This window comes from Dermochelys coriacea, chromosome 2, assembly GCF_009764565.3.
Source record: "Dermochelys coriacea isolate rDerCor1 chromosome 2, rDerCor1.pri.v4, whole genome shotgun sequence".
Taxonomy (NCBI): Eukaryota; Metazoa; Chordata; order Testudines; family Dermochelyidae; genus Dermochelys; species Dermochelys coriacea.
In genome coordinates, this window is record NC_050069.1 from 154,845,464 (window position 1) to 154,865,610 (window position 20,147).

General features: G+C 39.3%; 1 protein-coding gene across 1 annotated transcript in view; it reads right to left on the bottom strand.

The window, feature by feature from the left end:
- The window catches only part of LOC119851672 (dynein axonemal heavy chain 5-like), a 270,620-nt gene that overhangs the window by 100,468 nt on the left and 150,005 nt on the right, over positions 1–20,147 (bottom strand). The window contains exons 52-60 of the mRNA XM_043508515.1: positions 19,766–19,972; positions 18,270–18,599; positions 15,734–15,940; positions 15,404–15,646; positions 14,192–14,346; positions 11,776–12,440; positions 9,380–9,660; positions 6,531–6,746; positions 904–1,071 (exon numbers count right to left, since the gene is read on the bottom strand). Of these exons, the coding sequence (XP_043364450.1) occupies positions 904–1,071; positions 6,531–6,746; positions 9,380–9,660; positions 11,776–12,440; positions 14,192–14,346; positions 15,404–15,646; positions 15,734–15,940; positions 18,270–18,599; positions 19,766–19,972 (2,472 nt within the window). The remainder of the gene's footprint in view (positions 1–903; positions 1,072–6,530; positions 6,747–9,379; positions 9,661–11,775; positions 12,441–14,191; positions 14,347–15,403; positions 15,647–15,733; positions 15,941–18,269; positions 18,600–19,765; positions 19,973–20,147) is intronic.

A 20,147-nucleotide genomic window follows, 5' to 3' on the forward strand; every position in this document is an offset into this window, starting at 1 on the left:
ATAATTCTTTCCAACTTTGTGTTGAGAAGCTCTAGCATCTCCATACTTTGGAGCAGGGACTTGAAATTAGGCAGAGAGGCACTCTGGTATCAGGAATGTATCTTTTCCCATCAAAGTGAAAAACCACCCCCGTTTGCCCAAGTAAGCCTTTGAAAGATCTCACATACGCTCAGAAGAGATTTGTTAGAGTTTGGCAGCTAAATTCTCCAAAGATTCCATTTGCACCGAGCATGCTCCAGCTCCTCACAGCTTCTACAAGTGAACTGAACAGAGGATGCTCCATCCCAGGGCTGTGGAGGCTGAGCAGAATTTTCCTTGCAATTGCTCTTCCCAGCAGCGAGCCCCAAATAACCTTTCACTAAGCCTAAGGGAGACTCATAACACAGGCCCACATCCCAGCGCACACAGACACACTAATTAAAGGTTTTTTTGGTCATGGTGATGGGCTTGTGGTCTTCTGGTTGAACACCTCCCTTGGACTGGGCACTGGTAAAGTGTACCCATTTTCCCTCTGTACTTGGGGCCTGCCCATCATCAGGGAACCACTGTGACACTGTACTTTCAATGTTCTTCCATGCTGGAGCCCAAGCAGAGTGAAGAAGGAGAAGCTGGGCTCTGAATGAGGCAGGGTCCTGTCTAAAAAACAGTATGTGATCATGCAGTTAAAGTCTATATTATAACATATATGCATCAGAGGTTGAATTAAAGTTGCACAAGCAAACTTAATTCTGGCTTTTCCCAACTTTTAAATGCTTGACTTTCCAACCTTAGTGTTCTTTTAACGTAGTTTCTTTCAAAGTAAATAGTTTAGTTATTTCAACCGTGATGAGAAGTTATTTTTAACCCATGTGTTTTAGCATTTTAACCCATCTCTCACTGGTGGAAAATAAATATATGAAATACCTTAAGGGGAAGGACTTCTTTATTAATACTGTAGAAGTATGCCATTGCTTGTGTCCATGAACACAGACCTGCTACATTCCCACAAACTTTTTTAGCCGTCTCCAGATTATAATCTTCCATGTCTAAATAAGGCTGTAGCAGTTCCACAATCTCTCCTGTAATTGAATCCTATTTAATAAAAAAAGAAAGATATATTTATATATACACACACACAAAACATCATTTTATCATGCATATAAAAGTAGAACACATTGTAAAGCCAAAAAACTGTAATTAGAGGATTTTATTTGCAAGAAATCTAAAGATAAAGTTAAATTATGAATTAAATTACATGATTGTGACCAATTAATTTTCAGGCAAACATGCAGTATGAAGATATGATCCTTACCAAAATAATAATCACTTTACAGTGTGCATAATTATACTTATTTTTAAAACATGACTGTAAAATAAAATTGTTCTTCAAAAAATGTTTTTTCTTAAAAAAGTGATTTACCATTATACATATATTAAATCACTTCACTTCTCAACTCCTTTTCCCATTTACATGGGGCAAGAGGTGCCCACAGTTCTTCGCAACTCCTGCCAGTCCATGGCACAGGTTCACAGGTCTTGGTGTTCCATTGTATTCTCTTCAAACTTCTCTTATAGATTCATAGATACTAAAGTCAGAAGGGACTATTCTGATCTTCTAGTCCAACCTCCTGCACAACGCAGGCCACAGAATCTCACCCACCCACTCCTACGAAAAACCTCACCTATGTCTGAGCTATTGAAGTCCTCAAATCGTGGTTTAAAGACTTCAAGGAGCAGAGAAGCCTCCCTCAAGTGACCCGTGCCCCATGCTACAGAGGAAGGCGAAAAACCTCCAGGGCCTCTCCAATCTGCCCTGGAGGAAAATTCCTTCCCGACCCCAATATGGCGATCAGCTAAACCCTGAGCATATGGGCAAGATTCACCAGCCAGATACTACAGAAAAATTCTTTCCTGGGTAACTCAGATCCCAAGACAGAGTCTTTCCATCGTATTTTCAGTCTTCCATGTCTTTTCTTGCTGTCCTCTTCTTTCCATTCTTTCTTTGCTGGTTTCTTCCATTTTTATCACATGTTCAGCCCACCTTAAGTATGCACTCTTCAGCCTGTCTATCACTGAGAGTCCCAAGTTCATCTTCCCCCTAATTTCTTCCAGGCACACTCTGTCTACCCGCTGCTTCTCTGCCATTTTCCTCAGTATATTATTTTCAACTATCTGTATCTCCTTTTCTTAGATCTCCATAAGACCCACCATTTCCAAATCACAGAGCAGGCAGGAACAAATACATGCAGCATACACTTTTCCTTTCAGTTTGTTACTTAATTGCTGGTCCTCTTTTCAATTCTCCAGATCTCTCTCCAATTGCACTAAGTGTACTTCCCAAGCACACAAATTCATTCTTCTGCTTCTCTCCTGAAACTTACCAGTATATATTAAATATCCCTATTAATTATTATTATTAATCATTTATATTACTATTGTACTCAGAGTATTGTATTTGGGTTTATATTTCACTCAGTATTGGAATATGGTACTCTACACTGTTGTTGCTTTTTTTAAATCTAGGTTGTACCTACATAGGATTAAGTTAGTCAAAGTATTGCTTGGGATCTGCTCAAAAAAGATGATGGAGAATTTATATCCACATGATTTCAATAATTTAACACCAGTTTTAAAGTGATCGATTTATGTTCTTAATTTTCTTTTTGAACTTTCCCCTGTATTCAGTGCTCAGAGTGTGTTGAAAAAAATTAACAACCTATCAGATTTTGCAGAGTAGGTTTGAATTTGAAAGCAGAACACAAACAATGAAAGCAAATTATTAAAGACCAGATCACTCCTGGTTCCATATGGATGCACCAGGAGGAGGGAAGAATGTTTTTCGCACCTGTGCAGAGGCCAGCTACAATCTGACTGGGGAGTGAATGCATTCTTTTTGGCTGATGCAAGCCTCCCCAAAGGAGCAGGGAATGATGGGTGAGGGGAGGACGATGGCCACATCCACTCGTCACACTTTCTAGCAAACCTACCAGTGTTGAGGGAAGTGCAGGCTGCACCCTTTCATCCTTTTTAATGGGTAGTGGAGTTGCTTTTCCCCACAGTTTGCCAGAACTCCTCCTGCAGCCCCATTGCAACATGGTCCCATCTGTACCAACAAAGGGTTTAATCTCGAAAGCCCTATTTGGCTCTACACGGATTCCTGATAATACTGATGCTGATCCTAAATTTTAAAAGGCATGTTTCAACTTTCCATTTCATTATTTTAATCTAATTTTTTCTCACAAACTATAGAGAACATTAAAAGGTAAATCAATAAAGAAATGATGATTGTGGTCCTTATATAATTATTTAAATAATGGAAAAAACTGAAACTAACCCCTTAAACAATATAATATGTACTGGTAAGGCGTATATGTGGTAGGCATGACTGTTTAATGGAGGAAGTATTAAATGTTTCAAACTTTATTTTACAGACAATTTATTAGTATGCTTACTTTAATGAGTCTAAAAATCACCCTCCTATTCATAGCATCAAAGTAATAGATCTTTGTTCTGAAGGTACTTGACAGAAATGCTTGCCTTGCTCCTGACAGATCACTAGCTAATGTAATGGTTACAAAGATAGTCATGAAAACAGATGAAATTAGGTTTAGTTACATTATAATGAGGAAAGTTTGCTGAAGTTTGGATGTTTGAAAAATATCTAGATTTTATTTCTTCCTATTCAATTTTTGGGTTTAGCAAACTAGCATAGGTGGAATAAGAACCCATCTAAATCTCTATTTAGAGGTTTGAAAAATGCAGTTAATGATTTTACTTTTAAATAGATGCATGTCTAAAATCCATCTGGGACCTGAAGTGACATTCCTGGCCCTGACAAAACCAGGCGATAAGGGAAATCTCTCAAAAAGTAAGATTTACATCAAATGGTTCAGATGTAGCATTGTAACCAATTCAAAACTCCAAACATTATGAGGTTTCCCCACCACTATATACACTAATGCAGAAATTCAGTGTAAGGAAAGAAGAAGTCAAGAAAATCACTTAATCAAAAATGGAAGATGTTTTCCAGTGTTTTTCATTCCATTTGCCAGTATCACTTACAACAAAAATTTAGACATTCTGACAGAAGTTGTTCTGGTTCCTTGGAGTGAAGTGAAATGCATTGAGAACTACCATTTGGAACATATATAGTATTAATAAGTGACAAACAGGACAACTCATTAGGAGTTTCACTTGAGAGAGGAGTGCATAATCAGGCCTCATTGTCTTTAATCTCATTTTCTTCTTCTTTTTTACTTTCAGTGATTATAGAGTTTGGAAAAGATACCAGATAAAGAATCCTAGGAACTGACTGCCTACAGAGGTGTCAGGAATAAGGGCATGTAGCTGGGCCTGGGATCAACTGGCTAACTATAGCCCTGGCTAAGCAGATCACCTGATTGACTGAGTGCCATTGCCAGGATTGCTGTTAAGACCAGCAGTAGCACTTGGACAGCAACTGCTCAATGCACTCACCCACAGCTGTGATCTCTCTTGCATCTGCCTCGTTCCTGCTTTACTCCCAGCTCTGCTCCTGCCTTGTTTCCAGCCATGCTCCAGTCCTGCCTTCGCCCTGTCCCAGCCCTCTGACACTGTCTCTGGCCCTTGACTTGGCTCCTGGTTCTTGACTCTGGCTCTCACCGCCACTGTTCCAACCACTAGTCCTGACCGCACACCTCCTGGTCCATGACAAGATGTGGCTGAATAGGTGCTGAAGTGGCTGAAGTTTCTTCATGCTGCCCTGCCAATATGCCTCAGGAGGGAGGGACCACCACTACTGAGGATGAAAGGAGAGTGGAGACTCCATGCACTACAAAAATTACCCATTATTGATAATGGACATCAACCAAGTGTGCATCTGAAGCAGTGGTGAAATTAATTTAACTTGACATGCAGATAAGGATAAAGTGTAGTTAGCACCATTTCAGAAACCATGGTTAAAACCTGTTCAGGTCTACTAAGTCTGCAGTTGTGTCAGGATCCTGGTTCCCCCCAAATAGATTCTGTGATCCCCACAGCTCCAGGCCTGGCTCCACAGTATCTGGGTCTTCCCACCTCGAGGCAGTCCTTTCGCCAAACAGTCACCCCCCCTGGCTTTTTACTTGTGTCCAACAGCATCTCAGATGGAGGGTGAAGCCTCAGAATCCAATTAATCTCCTTGTAAAAAAGGGAAGATTTTCTGCCCAGACCCAGAGTAGTTGTGATTATTTTTCTTATACTTGACTTTCAGGCTTTTAATTTTTACTGTCATCAACTGCTTCTCTGGTTTACATTAAGCTCAAAACATCGCTCGGACATCCAGTTAAACACATGTTTTTTCTCCCAGGCTGCTTCTAGATCTCCTTTTCACACTACAATCAGGACCCAAGTGTTGGCCTCGGGCCAGCTGGGTGCATACATATAAACTGTCTTCTTTGGGACATTATTGTGAGATGAGAAAAAGCTGTTGCAGATCTGTTGCTAGTAGAAGTTGTCTGCCCTTGAAATAACTCACATAGCAGAGCTTCGTAGTGTGTGCAGAGATATTTCTGCGAGTAAGTGGCTTCCAGTCAAATTGACCTCTGTGCAGCGGAATGCAGAAAATCAAGTGCAGGCATTTGAGCAGTGATTGGTGCACTGCAGCACAATCATGGAAGGACTATGAATGATTTGTGCTAGGACGCCAGAAACCTCTATCCACATTGGCACTAAAATGGTTCAAAATGAAACAGTTAAGATTGAACCAGTTCTTATACTTGCCGAAAGCAAGTATAATCAGAATGGTTCCTTGAATACATGCAGACCATTTGGAACACTTTTGTTGTGGATGTGAAACATTTCACAAGCTTTTAGGATGACCAAGCAGTTCTTAGAATGGTAAATTTCTCTAGCATAGACAAGACTTTACATGCGTGTATGCAAACAGGTCTGGTAACATAATGATATGAATGGTAGGATGTTTAGTGATTGGAATCATAGAATATCAGGGCTGGAAGGGACCTCAGGAGGTCATCTAGTCCAGTCCCCTGCTCAAAGCAGGACCAATCCCCAATTTTTGCCCCAGATCCCTAAATGGCCCCCTCAAGGATTGAACTCACAACCCTGGGTTTAATAGGCCAATGCTCAAACCACTGAGTGGCCTGTTCCAAAAACAGTAGTCCAGATCCAGCTATTCTTACTCAAATTTTAATCCATTCTTTTTTAGGCGAAGTCCCATTAAAGAATAGGAGCTTGCCTGAGTAAGAACTGAATCAAACCAGAGTAAGGATTTCAGGATTTGACCACTGCTTGGGACATTTGTGCCTACCAGCGCAACCCCCTGCTAGGCTCCTGAGCCATCCAGTTCTCTTCAGCAGAAAGGACTATAAAAATAATGACCAATGAAAAAGAAATGAGCTTACTTACATTACTGAACGTAAAAGCTATGAACTACAAAAAGCCCCAACCAGCTTTAATAAGGTCAATATTTGAACTACAGCTACTATGAATTATACATAATATAAACACAAAGGGCATGCTCATGTTGATCTATAGGGGTGTTATGAGGAATGATGATGTAATTTATTTGTTACCTTTTGGAAAGTAAGCAGCATGCTGAGAAATCCTGAATTATTCATTAGCTTCAGAGCTTCAGTCCATGATGGCTTCACACATGTTCGTTCTGGATCAGCTGTCACAGAATCAATTTTTCTTTGGAACAGAAGTAGCACACAATCCATGATCCGCATTATCAAATGAGGAGGTTTACCCAGTTTGCGAACAGTAGCAATGTCAACTGGTTTAATAGTCTGAAAAATTACAAAAGAAAATGACCCTCTTATTTAAGCGTCTATTCTTTGCAAACTGAAGTGCATGAGAATTAATGAATGTCTCCATCAGGGACCAATGTCTCTTTGAATCCAACATAATCTAACTAAAATTCAAAATGTAGTTTCAGAGTAGCAGCCGTGTTAGTCTGTATTCTCAAAAAGAAAAGGAGTACTTGTGGCACCTTAGAGACTAACAAATTTATTTGTTAGTCTCTAAGGTGCCACAAGTACTCCTTTTTTTTCAAAATGTAGTGTATCTTTTTTAGCCTTTTACGTAAAGGGCAAGATTGTGGCTTAGCCACTACCCACGATGGATAGTGGAGTTAATGATGAGGTGCTATACACTGGTGGCACCTCCCTGAAGTCCTGTGCCTCAGGTAGACACAATTGACTTGTTTCAAAGTTGTATATGTAAAATGAGAACTGCAGCTGCAGTTTTGTAAGCAGTTCTGGTGTACCTGATTCTCCAATAGTTTTAACTTCATAAATGTACTAGCCGGGGTGCTGGAACAATTTGTATAGTAGGGGTGCTGAGAGTCATTGAACCAAACTGTGAACCCTGTATATAATGGAAACCACTTCAAGCCAGCGGGTGCAGCAGCACCCCCAGTTCCAGCACCTACGTGCACAAGTGAAGATAAGACATCCTTTGTGCAAAGGGAGGAGCTAAAGGAGTGGGCCTTGCAGCCGACATCCGTATTCCCTTCTGTTCATTCTCTTGTCTGCAGCAGTGGCTTTCTGGAGCATTGTATCCCCTGGATTAGTGAATCTTACCACATTTCAGATCAGTTCAGCAAAATGAAATATTCCAATTCAGGTCAAACTGACCTGAAACTAAACATTTTAATTTTCCAGGTGGAAAATCAAATATTTTTTACCAAATCTAAATTTGCAAAATTTTGATTTTTGCAGAAACTGCATTTTCCATCAGCAAATCATTCCGGAGGAAAGTTCCCAACCAACTCTTGTCCTGAGTAACTTTTACATGCTGAATCTACACAAACGCTGCTGCTGCCTGTGGGCAAACTCTCTTTGATGAGTTTCAGAGTAGCAGCCGTGTTAGTCTGTATTCGCAAAAAGAAAAGGAGTACTTGTGGCACCTTAGAGACTAACAAATTTATTAGAGCATAAGCTTTCGTGAGCTACAGCTCACTTCATCGGATGCATTTGGTTTTTTTCCACCAAATGCATCCGATGAAGTGAGCTGTAGCTCACGAAAGCTTATGCTCTAATAAATTTGTTAGTCTCTAAGGTGCCACAAGTACTCCTTTTCTTTTCTCTTTGATGAGTCATCGCTGAGCCTGAGCTGGTGAGTCATCAGAGGCAACTGCCTGCAGGTCCTATGACAGGGGCAAGCCAATCAACAAAGGCCCAGCCAATCCACAAGCAGGTATAAAAGTTCCTAATGGAAGCAGACATTCCAGTCTCCTCAATGTTGCTATCTTGCTGGGAGATTCTCAACTACCTGGTAGTTCTGACGGATTCCCCCAGATTCAGCTTGCTCCTGCCCCAGTTTGTGCCTGGTCCTGCTCCTGCTCCAGCCTTAGCCAACCCCTCAGCTATCTGACACTCTCCCTACCATACACACAGGAAAACAGATTGCTATTTCCATGAACTATATGCCAGGCATCAATCTTATACAAAATGAGAATACAGGATAGGGAATATGAAAAGAAACACATCTCACCAGGGAACGTCAGTTGAGCGTAGACAAGAAGAATGGCACTCCCAGGAGTTGTTATTGAGCAGGGTCCCTATACATCAGCTTTGCACTTGTGATAAAAGCAGACTCATGGCTAATCTAGATTACACTCACCAGTTATACTTGCTTTATACAGACACTAGCCAGAGAATCAGTGCAGTGTACATTTTTGCACATTATGTCCGTTTGTGGCTACCTGCCTCCCTTTCTGAGTTTACACCTCAGCACACAGAGGCAGCCAGTGTAACTGTCACTGCACCTACTTTGTACAGGAGGAGAATCACTTCAGAAGTGTAGAATCGGTATGACTCACTTTACATTGACCCAGCAGCCTACACATAGTGCAACACATTGAAGATATGGCCAAAGTGTGCTGAGGGAATGCACACAAAAGCAGCATCTTCTACACTGTGTACTCTCCCCTGGAGCCCAACTCTGCTGCCTGACTGTGGGAGAAGCATTGCCCACCTTTACTCCTCTGTTCCCTGCCCCGGCCTTTAGGGTTTCTGCACAGGGGTTAGCAGTCCAGTGCCAGAGCCCTCTGGACATTGCCAGTCAGAAGACTAAAACTGAGATTGCAACTGGCCTCTGCTTAGAAGTGAAAGTTGAGGAAACAGCCTTTTAAATCTCACCCAGGGAACCTTTGCCGATCTAATTTCAATCTAACCCAAAGGGTAGTATGTGATTGTGTTTAGTGTAAGGTGTCCAGATGATTCAACTGCAGTCTCTGGACCTTGTATCTCACTCACAATTAATATGGCAACTGGAACCTGTCAGTTTATGCATTTTCAGCATTCTGATTTGCCTTGCTGAAGATGGACAAACATAATTAAATGCTCTAGGTTCCACACATATTGATCATTACTCTCATTATCCATACGCATTGTCATGGGATCAATTCAATTCTAACCTGCAGTGCTGCCTCTGCTTCCTCCAGTGCAGGCCTTGCAGCTTCAAGCTTCTCCTCAGCCGCTGCTTTATCAATGGCAATTTCATCCACAATGGCATGGGCTTTATCTTTCACCTTTTGGACCTGCATTTTCACCTTTTCAGCAGCTTGGGCTTTCATAGTCACATCCAGTAAAACGCCATCAGCTCTTTTAGAAGCAACAGCCAAGTCTCTCTCTTTCACTGCCAGTTCTTTGGACAGCTGGTTTACTGAAATCTCAGCTTCCATGAGTTTTCCAAGACCTGTTTCAATCAAATTGACAGTATATTTATGCATCAGGAAAAAGTGAGATGTAAGCCTAAATGTTCAAACTTTGGTGCCTACAATCAGTCATCCAAATCCATATTTAGGAACCTGAGTAAGTGACCTGAAATCTGATCTCACTTACTGTAAACCTGTTTTACACCTGTGTAAATTCATTTATTTCCCTAGAGTTACCTCTGATTTTCACTGGAGTAAGGGACATCAGAATCATGCTCCAGGGTCACTTACTCAGGTTCCTAAATATGGATTTGGATGACTAATTTTAAATATTTATTTTCTTTTTATGCATGTTTTTAATTCCTTAAAACTATCAGATCACATTGCATAATGGTACTCATTCAGGCTAATAGCCATTTAATTTAATATTAGCACAGAAATATGAAGCGAGATTTTCAAACATTGTTAAAATTTAGTATTGTGATGTGCAGTTTTATAAACTTCATACGACCTGACAGGCACTTTATAAATCCATTAGAGACAAGGAGAAACAGGAACTCATTAGATTGCTCCTAAGCTCCATAGAACAGGGCAAAGCAAAGAGGCCTGGAGACTTGTGGAGCTTAGGAGATGCAGCAGACCATGTTCAGCTCCTAAGCTCACCATTACATGGAAATCTGGGGAGGTTGGGGGAGAGCTAGAGACAGACAGTATGCTCCTGAGCTCTGGACTAGCTCCATATTGTTAACAAACAATGAGAGAAACAGACAAAAAAAAATCACGTGTAAAAAAACTCACAAATAAACCATTACTTTGCATACTCTCCAAACAAGGATAACTCTGCATTTGTGTAGCCATCCACCGGCCATCTATAGGGGTATGATTGCACAGCTCAATTCTGCAAGGTGCTCAGCATTATTTAAGGTACTGAATATTCTTGTGAGGTTCTGAACACTCTCTTCTCCAGCTGACTACCTTGGCAGCTGAGGGGAGACTCAGCACACTGCAGGATCAAGACCCTAGCCCTACCCTCCTACTTCAGCAATTGGTGAAATCGTTTTAGCAGTACCATTTCTTGGAATACATCCACAGTAGCAGTTTTAACTTAAAGTAAACAAAGGATTTTTTATCTGTTAATTAATATCAATTTACAATTCACTTACAGTCTACAAAACATACAAAGTTAATGAAGCGAAAATTTCAATTGTAAGCACACTGTACAATATAACTGAAAACCAATTATGGTAGCTGCCTTGCTGGTGGAAATGAGCTGATTTCATTTAAATCTATACAAACAGGATAATTTTTTGAAATGCTGTGACTCAGATTCTTTGTATAAAAGAGTAACTATTAATGGTATACTACCGTTTCATAAAATGTTAATTTTGCAATGTAGGTTTTAATGGTATCAAAACCATTAATTCCCCATCCAGTACAAAAGAGTTTTAGAAATAATAATGATCTCTGACATGTTCAGCATTTTGAGATCTAAAGGATATGTCAAGCTGTGCAAGATCTAAGAGTGGAATGTTATATACAATTTACTTTGGACCAATTCTGGTCCCACTCCATTTTTTATCCATAGCAATGGGAGCAGGATTAGAAACTTACACTGATCTACCCTGTAGGGTGAAATCTTGCCCACACCTACAACCGCAGACAAGCCAAAATGCAGCAGAATCTCCAGGAAGCACAAAGGGCAGTAGGAGTGAGCAAAATGGAAGTGCTGTGGGCTTCTCTAGACCCTCTTTCCCAAGCTTTGCATCATTCACTGACTCCTCCTCCATCCTTCTGCCTTCCATGTCCCCTTTTTCATCACCTCTGCTCTCATATTCTCACGTCCTCCGTGACCATCAAAAATCTCCCTTATACCCCAAAAAAGTGTTGCTACTTATTACATTTAAAAAGTAAATATGTGAATTTTAGAGTTGTACATAAAACAAATTCTTATACCACAAAGGAATTATTACACACACACACACACACACACACACACACACACACACAATATATAAAATGAAGGCACCAGTTGTGACTGTGGATTCTATAGTTAAGGATGAGTTGACTTTTGCATTTAGAGCAGGAATGCCACCTCTTTATTCTTATATCTATATACATTATATGCATATCTCTTTCTAAAAAAAAGTATATTGTACCTGTTTTCATGCGGTCAGACAAATTTTCCACACCAGCAAATTTCTCTCTGTAGATTGTTTTGTAGCCACTGATGAACGACAGATAAGACTTTGGAGTCACAAATGTTCGACGCCTGTATCGTTCAAAGTACTCAATGCATTGTTCAGCTACAAGATCTTGAAACGTTCCCATAGCGTTAACAATGTTTTGTTTTACTTCATCTGTGCATTCAATTTTGGAGGAAGCTAAAAAATGATGTGCAACAGCTACTAGAGCATCTTTAGGCCAGGGCTGGAGCCAGTCCATAGTACATCCTGAAATCAAACCCGGAAACTTCAGTGCGCGAGTTCTGAATTTTTCTCCAACAGGCGAAAAACAAAGAACCACATGCAAATTGTTGCGAACTCGAGTAAGAAAATAGTCATAGAGATTTTCACTACTAGGAGAACGTCTTGGGTACTCTTTCTTCATCACAGATATCAGGTCTTGTGTAATTTCATCTATTTCATCTCGTGCAAAAAGACTGGAAACCTCACCTGAAGCCAAAACATTGTTCATGTACTCAAGAAAAGACTCATCTCTGATTTCATTGTCTGTGAATATAAAGGTAATACCCTGTCCTTTCTGTCCAGCAGTGCGATACAGAATTTTCAGATCATCCATAAGGTTATTAATGCCATACGTTCTAAGGTAGGAAAGGGTTAAAGATGGACAAAACAAAATAAATAGATCATTTCAGGAAACAATTTCATATTTTCTGGCTCAATCTAGTTAGGTAAAAATGTATAAATATAAAATTCATTTACAATATCTCCTTTCACAAACACAATCTATTGCATTATGTTAGGTTTTCTTACACCGTTTGGATAAATTCAGCACTGGCATAAACTGGGGCAACTTCACTGAATTTAATGGGGTTGCATCCTTTAATAGGGTGACAAGACTAAGATCCTGTCTAGGAATGTGGGACTGCATTGATGAGTCACTAAGACTCAGGTGCTAAAGTTCTTCATTAAGATTCAGGGTAACTACTGCCGAGTTACACTGGAAAATGGGTCCAATTACTTCTAACCAAGATATAAAGAATGTGGGATTGTCTTTTAGGGCAACTGAGAGTGAGAACTGAGAGGATCCTTAAAGGAAAGCCCTAGGTACATCCAAGCTTAAGGTGAAATCTTAGGCTGAGGTTTATGTTGTGTTATTCATTTTGAGTAACAATTATGCCAAACTCCAAAAAGGGGTGAGTCTGGATACTAGCACAGGGTCTATGTGCTCCGTTGACAACAGAGGAGGGACTCAGCTTGTTCACATATCATATATGTAAAAATGCGGTCCATATGAAGCCAACGGTCATTTTGCTATTGATTTCAGATGGTTCAATATCAGGTCAATAGTTAATAAACTGGTCTTTTTATCCATTGTATCTTTAACCAATGGAAGTTGAAATTAATATTTTCCCTTTTCCTTTATCAGTTCATCTTTGAAATGACCATTTTGTTTCTGATGTACCTTCTAAAGTAATAAATAATACTTGTAATATCCACATAATTACTTCTTAAGCACTTCATAACAAATTCAAGGTTAAATCAATTACCCAGAAAACATTTCTAAGTTCTGCTGCAGTTCCTTCACAATATTAACATTGCCCTATAGCTATTGCCAGTTCTGCCACTGCAAGGCACCTGAAGCAATCCATCAGTTCAGTCTATATTTAGTGACTACGGTTATTACAGTAATTTGTATTATATTGATCGCCACAACATTTATCCATTCCTGAAAGTTTATGAAATATTTTATTCATCACATGGATATGAGTGGAATCCTACAGATATAGAACTAAATTCTGTGCTGTCTTGAACCTAATTCTGTGCTGCCTTGAACCTATTTCTCTGCTTTCTCTCTTTCTTTTAGCCCATCTCTCTCCTGCTGTCTCTTTCTTTTCTACCTCTCTGAGAGGTTAGAGGGGCTTGACGTGTCTTTTTTCCCTTTCCCTTGGGTACAGCTCCAAGTTGCAAGATTTTCAGTGGCAAGATTTTCACTCAAAGTGTTTATTTACAAGTGATACTGCACAGACAGATATAATGAAGTATTCAGTCTGGTCATTTTAAAGTGAGAGATTTTTGAAGCAGGATTTAAATAGGATTTTATAGGGGAACACTGTGGGCCAGAATCACTGAAAGGAAGAAGAAAGGCTTTGTGCCAAAAATTTTTACTGTATCTCCGTGTATTATTAAGGCAGCAGAACAGCCACCCAGTTCTGCCATCTGCCAAATGTGCATCTCAACGTGTACTTTTGGCTGAAAAATGTAGTTTACAATTCGGGCTGAAATGCTTGAAAGGCTTTGTACTTAATTTGAAATTAATTGTGAATGGTTAATTTACTTAGCAGATTAAGGAACCAATATATCTATGTCTGTGTATATTGCATTGTGTTACCTTGTTAGAGTAATCTGAAAGCTCTGATATCCAGCAATGTAAGATGCTAATCTGGTCAGGCTCTGTTTTCCAGATCCACCCACACCAACCAACAAGGCATTTCCCTGCGGAGTACGGATAATTCGGGATATTTTAACCAAATGGATCATTGCATCCTGCATAAAGAAAACATTGTTAAAATGATGTAAAGACAAAAAAAATATTCATGTAGAAACTCATCAGTTAGTGACTGCCTTCATTTGGAGCCAGATCCTCACCTGATGCCCACTCAGGGACCAATCCAATGACCTATGAAATCACTGGAAAGGCTCCCATTTACTTCAATGAGCAGTAGATCTGGTCCTGAAAGAGCATCCCTATTTCATGCTCACCCAAGAGCATCTGATATGCAGTGCCTGCTCTCCGGGGAGCTAAGGGGACCTGTGACTCTGAGGGTAGAGGAGGGGCAGGGAGGAAGCCTACTGAGGCTCCTAAAGACTGGTCTCTGAGGAGAAATATTTACAACCTCTCTAAACAGCAGTTTGTCTAAATAGGAAAAGTAGAAGAGCAGTGTATTTGTATTCTATTAACCATGTTATTTATGCCCTAAACGGTGACCACAATAAATAAAACAAGCCTTTCTGTTAATCCGATCACACTTGAATTCAGTTCAAAATTATGCACTCAGCCCCAGGGAACAGGCCCATTCCTTGCAGTGAACATGACAAAGGACAGTATGGTGTCAGTATGGTGAGCTGATACAATCAAAAACTGGTCTGTAAGTCCACCACATCCAGACAGCAAGAAGTGTCTGTGAAGAAAAAGGGGTCAAGGGATCTTTTAGGAGGGGGTAGCCTCAATAAGTAGGAGGGTGGGGAAAATTAGTGAGGAGATGCTCTCAGTGTGTGCAACAAGCTTTTGCTTTGGAGTTTCAAGGCAGGAAGAAGGAAAAGATGGGGAGTTGGAAAGTGACTGAATAATGAATTCCCTGGTGTGAACAGAGGCAGCAGCCTGGTGGCATAAAGGGCATCCTCTATGGCTCATTTGTAAGAGATACAGGAGTTCTTCACAGAGCATAGAATTGTCAGGTTTGGTCAAACTTCAATGACAATCTTGGCAGGACCATATAAAATCCATGCATCATTAAATAAAGAGAAATCTACAAAGGAAGGGCTGTATATTGGGACACTTTCAATAATAACTATTTTTACTGTCAATCAGAGAAATAAATACCTTGAATAATACTAAGTCCATATGTGTTCCTCTGATGGTTTCATTGTACTGCTGCATGAACATCTGTAATCTTTCAGCCAAGTTATCAAAGGAAGGAATAGACTCATAAATTTTAGGAGCTTCTAGCTCTACCTCGTCAGGTTCATCCCCAGTGGCCTCTGGGGCATCACGCAAAAAATCCACAAAGTATAATTCTTTGTGGTCATTTCCTAGTAAGTCTTGACCATGATCCTCAGAAGCAATCTACAAAAAAACATTGTATATTACCATCATCAGTTACGTTTTTAGTAAGCCTCCTTCAAAGTGAATACTGAACATTATTCATCTGACCTTTCTTATCATATCTTCAAACCAGCCTTTGTCATTTTGGTTGATGAACCTATCTGCAATAACACGACTGCATTCATGCTGGAAGAGAGCAGCCAAAACACTGGTGTTCTGGCAGACTTCAGCGGAAACTGTAAGAATTCCTTGCCAAATACGACTGAGATCTCGTAAATTAAAGATGTAATGAAATTTAGCTGGAGTTGGTAACATCTACAAAAGAATGTTAGATCCATTTTCAAGTAACTACTTACGAAGCACTGAAATAGTTATTTCATAATTATCCACATGGTATTAAATGAACACTGAATTTTTTAAATCAACTTCAAAATTAATTTTGCACTAAAGACAGAAATTAATTCAAGATATTCAGAACACAGTTAACATATGAAAGTAAAACAAGATTAGGATGAAGATCAGCTCATAAATTACTTGTATGTGGGATATCAACTTCTCCAGAAATCTTCAAAGCCACAATACCAAGGAATGAAGGGCAGTAAGGACAGTTCAGCCAACCATGGAATGAAAGGCCTCACTAAAAACAGCTGCAAATCTTGGCCCCTTGATCCTCTCCTCCCTCTTCCCCTGATTTTGTCTCCCTGTTTTTGTTCTTTTTGAGAACATTTGTCTTGTTCACAAGCATGAGTACAAGGAGATGAAGGGAAATGCGGGGGAGAGGGGAAAGAAGAGGAAGGAAATGAGGGAGGAAAGGGAGGAGGAAAAAGAGCATGGAGGAAGACGAAGAGTGAGAGGAGTTCTTTAAACAAAAAACTTTAAAAGCAAAGTAGCCCCTTTTCCTCTTCTTCCTAAGACAGCTGAGGTAATGGGTATCTTTAGCCTTTTTGTTTTATATTTAGCAAATCTGGAGTTCTAATAGTTCACAAATACACTTTTTTTTTCTCCTGGGGCACAGTTCCCTTTGTGGAGAGTGGGGTAAATAGTGGCGGAAAGTATTTACAAATATTTTATCCCAATTCAGAGACATGCCCCCCTTATTTTGCTTGCATCTCACGAGCATTCATATGAGTGTAATTTTATTCAAATGAATGTTCACAAGCAGCAAATTTCAGGCTATTAACCAATATTATTTGAATTAGAAAATGCAATTAATTTTGTGATTCATTAAATTAATTCAGGTGGAAGTGGAGTAGTTCATAACAATTTGGTCAGCCAATCAACGAGCAAAACAAATGTCATATGACTTTGGTGATCAGTCACAGATCTCAAATATCCTGAACATCAAATAATTGACTGACTACTCAATGCAAACAGATCACCAGTGATCTGTAATTCAAGATGTTTGTAAAATCTATGTGTTAAGCAATTTTGAACAATGAATAAACGTGTAAAAAATACAATTTCTTCTTAGATAATTCACTGACAGAAAAAAGGCCTATATTTGTTGAATAAATTGTTCACTATAAAAAGTTTGACTAGTTGTTCCTCTGTGTCTCTGCTGAGGCCCATATAATATGCACAGTTCCTTATCCCCTTTCCATACCGCTATTCTCCAGGCCTCAAGTCATGGTCACAATCCTGCTGACCAAGGAAGATTATGACAGCTAGAGTTGGCTGTGAATACCTGTTCAAATTCAAAAACAATCTGTGATTCAACTGGGTTTGTGTCCTTTTCATATTCAATATCTATGAATATTTGAGCACTCAAGCTTTATTAGCATAAAAACTTGAGAAATTTTTTTTAATTTTAGCTATTTTTTTTAATTTTAATTTTCTTTAATTTTTTAATTTGCTAGAAATGAATTTTAAATTACATTCTATATTGTAAAACTGCCATTCCCACTGTGTGTGTTAGTTAAGCTCATCATCCAGGCAAGGGACAGAAATGCCATCATGTGATGTAAGCAGCTAGCCAGCACAGCATGGATATTGCATATTCACCATGAATCATTTGCAAACAATCTGCAAACCAAGAATTATTTGCTGAAGAAATTCAAATAAATTCAAAAATTTCATAATTCATGTACAGAAAAGAGGCAAAATTTGTATAATAAGTTATTCATTGTTAATTACTTGCTCAGGTCTCCTATCATTATCTCAGAAATGCATATAAAAATACAATTTGATTACAGCTAGACAGATGACAAGTTATGACTATTGCTTGTGATCAGCTAAGAATTACGGAGACTATTATTTTTTGTTACTCTGTTCTCACATCCCAATATTTGTCCCCCTTCTTTATTTCTTCCACCTGCAATTTTTTGTCATTTAGAATGTAAGCTCCCTGGAGCAGGGACTTGTATTGAACAGATGTTTGTGCACCACCTAGTACAATGGAGGCACACCTGCATGGCTTCCAGGAGCTACCACAAATAGCATAAAATAACAAAATAATAATATCATTCCATCAGAATCATTATCACCGTCACATTTTCCGACAGACAATAGATTCTGTAGATACTGATTATCATTACAGCAGAAATTCCACAGGTACTGTACTACAGTAAAAAAAAAGACAATTCTCCTACCTTTTCATCTCATGGTGCAAGTATAGGCTTGTTTACAAAAGTCACATTTTTTTTACCTTTACTTTAGTTGCTTGCCAGACTTTTCGAGTTGTAGATACTAATGCTGATGCCAGTTTACATATTTCGTCTGGGAAGCCTCTCTGCACACAGAAATAGCCTTCAGCTACTGTTCTAAATATTTTGTCAATAGACGAATTGGAAGGTAGGGTGCAGTTATAAACACTAAATTGCCGCTTGAGGCGTTGAGGAATGTCATTCCGACCTCCTCCAGGGTGAATCATGGCAGCTACAAACTGGATGTCAACCACATTAGTGAATTCTCCTGGCTTTTCCAAATTGTAGAAACCTTTCTGCTCCATCAGCTGCCTTACAATCTCATTGGTGATCTTACAGAAACATAAAGGGAATAATCAGGTATTATTTCTTGACAGTCTATCTGAATCCAAATCTCCTACACAATAAATGAGCAAGCAAAAGAAAAAGGCACCGTACTTTGCAATGAATCATGTTGTTTACAGAATACCATTCAGGAAAGCAACAAAAGAAAACAAATAAGTTATTCCAAATATTCTGGTCCAGTTTGGCAGAGGTAACTGATTACTTGTCCAGAAATTTTCAAAACGATCTAGTAACCTCACTTATCTTTTAGAACTTTAGCACCTACTGTTCTTCCAAGCACCTCAGAAATGTTTATACAGGATGGTAAGTGGGACCAGAAAGGGCAGGTATATGAAATATTCATTTATTAATTTTTGAAAACTCGTGTAAATACCTAGGCATCTAAATACCTGTCTAAGCTATCGTGTTGGAATCCAGCTAGTGATAACCGCGCTTTAAAGTCTGGATTGATCAAGAAGGAAAGATGCTTTGATTGCTTCTTGGATTCTCATGCTCCCTTTTCCTATCTAGATAAGCATAGTTGTTTCAGTAGAAAATAGAAACTATTGCTTTACTTTCCATTGTTTTCAGTACAGCCAGTTCATAAACACCACAAGTACTACAAGTAACTGGGATGAAAGGCCTAAAAGCCACAATGGTTATCAAATAGCTTAATGCTAATTCTGACCACTTTATTCTGACAATTTCTCATCAATTATGAGGAAAAATAGCACAGACGTATTTATAATCCAATAGATCACAGGGATATGTCATCCTATGCTATTTTCCCATCTAGTATTCATCACTTTTGCTATGCCTGGTTCTCTACAACCATCAGTAGTAATGGTAGGAAAGCTGGAATTGACAGTGCTCTGGTTGCCCATTTAAGCTCTGTGTTGTCTAAATGCTGTTCAGAACAAGTCTACAGATACAGCCAATAAAACACTGTTGGCCCCTGGTACCATTGCTACAAATGGTGGGGAATTTTAGGCAAAATGCCCCATTGTTGACATGGCCTAGTATTCATTGCAAACACACCCAGCAAGAAATATGGATTTTCAGGTCTCCTTAAAATATTTGCAAAGTCTTAAAAACACCACTGTATCAAGTTGGCTTCTCCTTTATGTACACATGAAGCATCTGCATTCACTCATTAATGCTAACATTTTTTCACCTGATCACCCCATTCGTTAATCACAGGCATGTTGACATCATCAATAAATATGGTCATTTTCTTTCCAGCTGGAGGACCATAGGTAGTGCCCATTCTTTTATCTATGTAGCTTTCTATACTCCTTTGGAACATATTTGGCAGAGTGGCAGAAGAGAAGTTTAGGCGCTTTGTCAGATGAAGTTCAGGATCATATTTGCTGGTATAACCCTATAAAATAAACATATGTTTTATGTAATTCAGAACTGCAGAGCACCCACAATTCTAGGTGAAGACAATGAGAGACACTAAGCTCAGCCCATCTGAAAAATCAGACATAAGGTATCTCAAGTTGGGCACCCATGGATAGAAGCAACCAAAATTACTGGCAACTTTTAGGAATCCT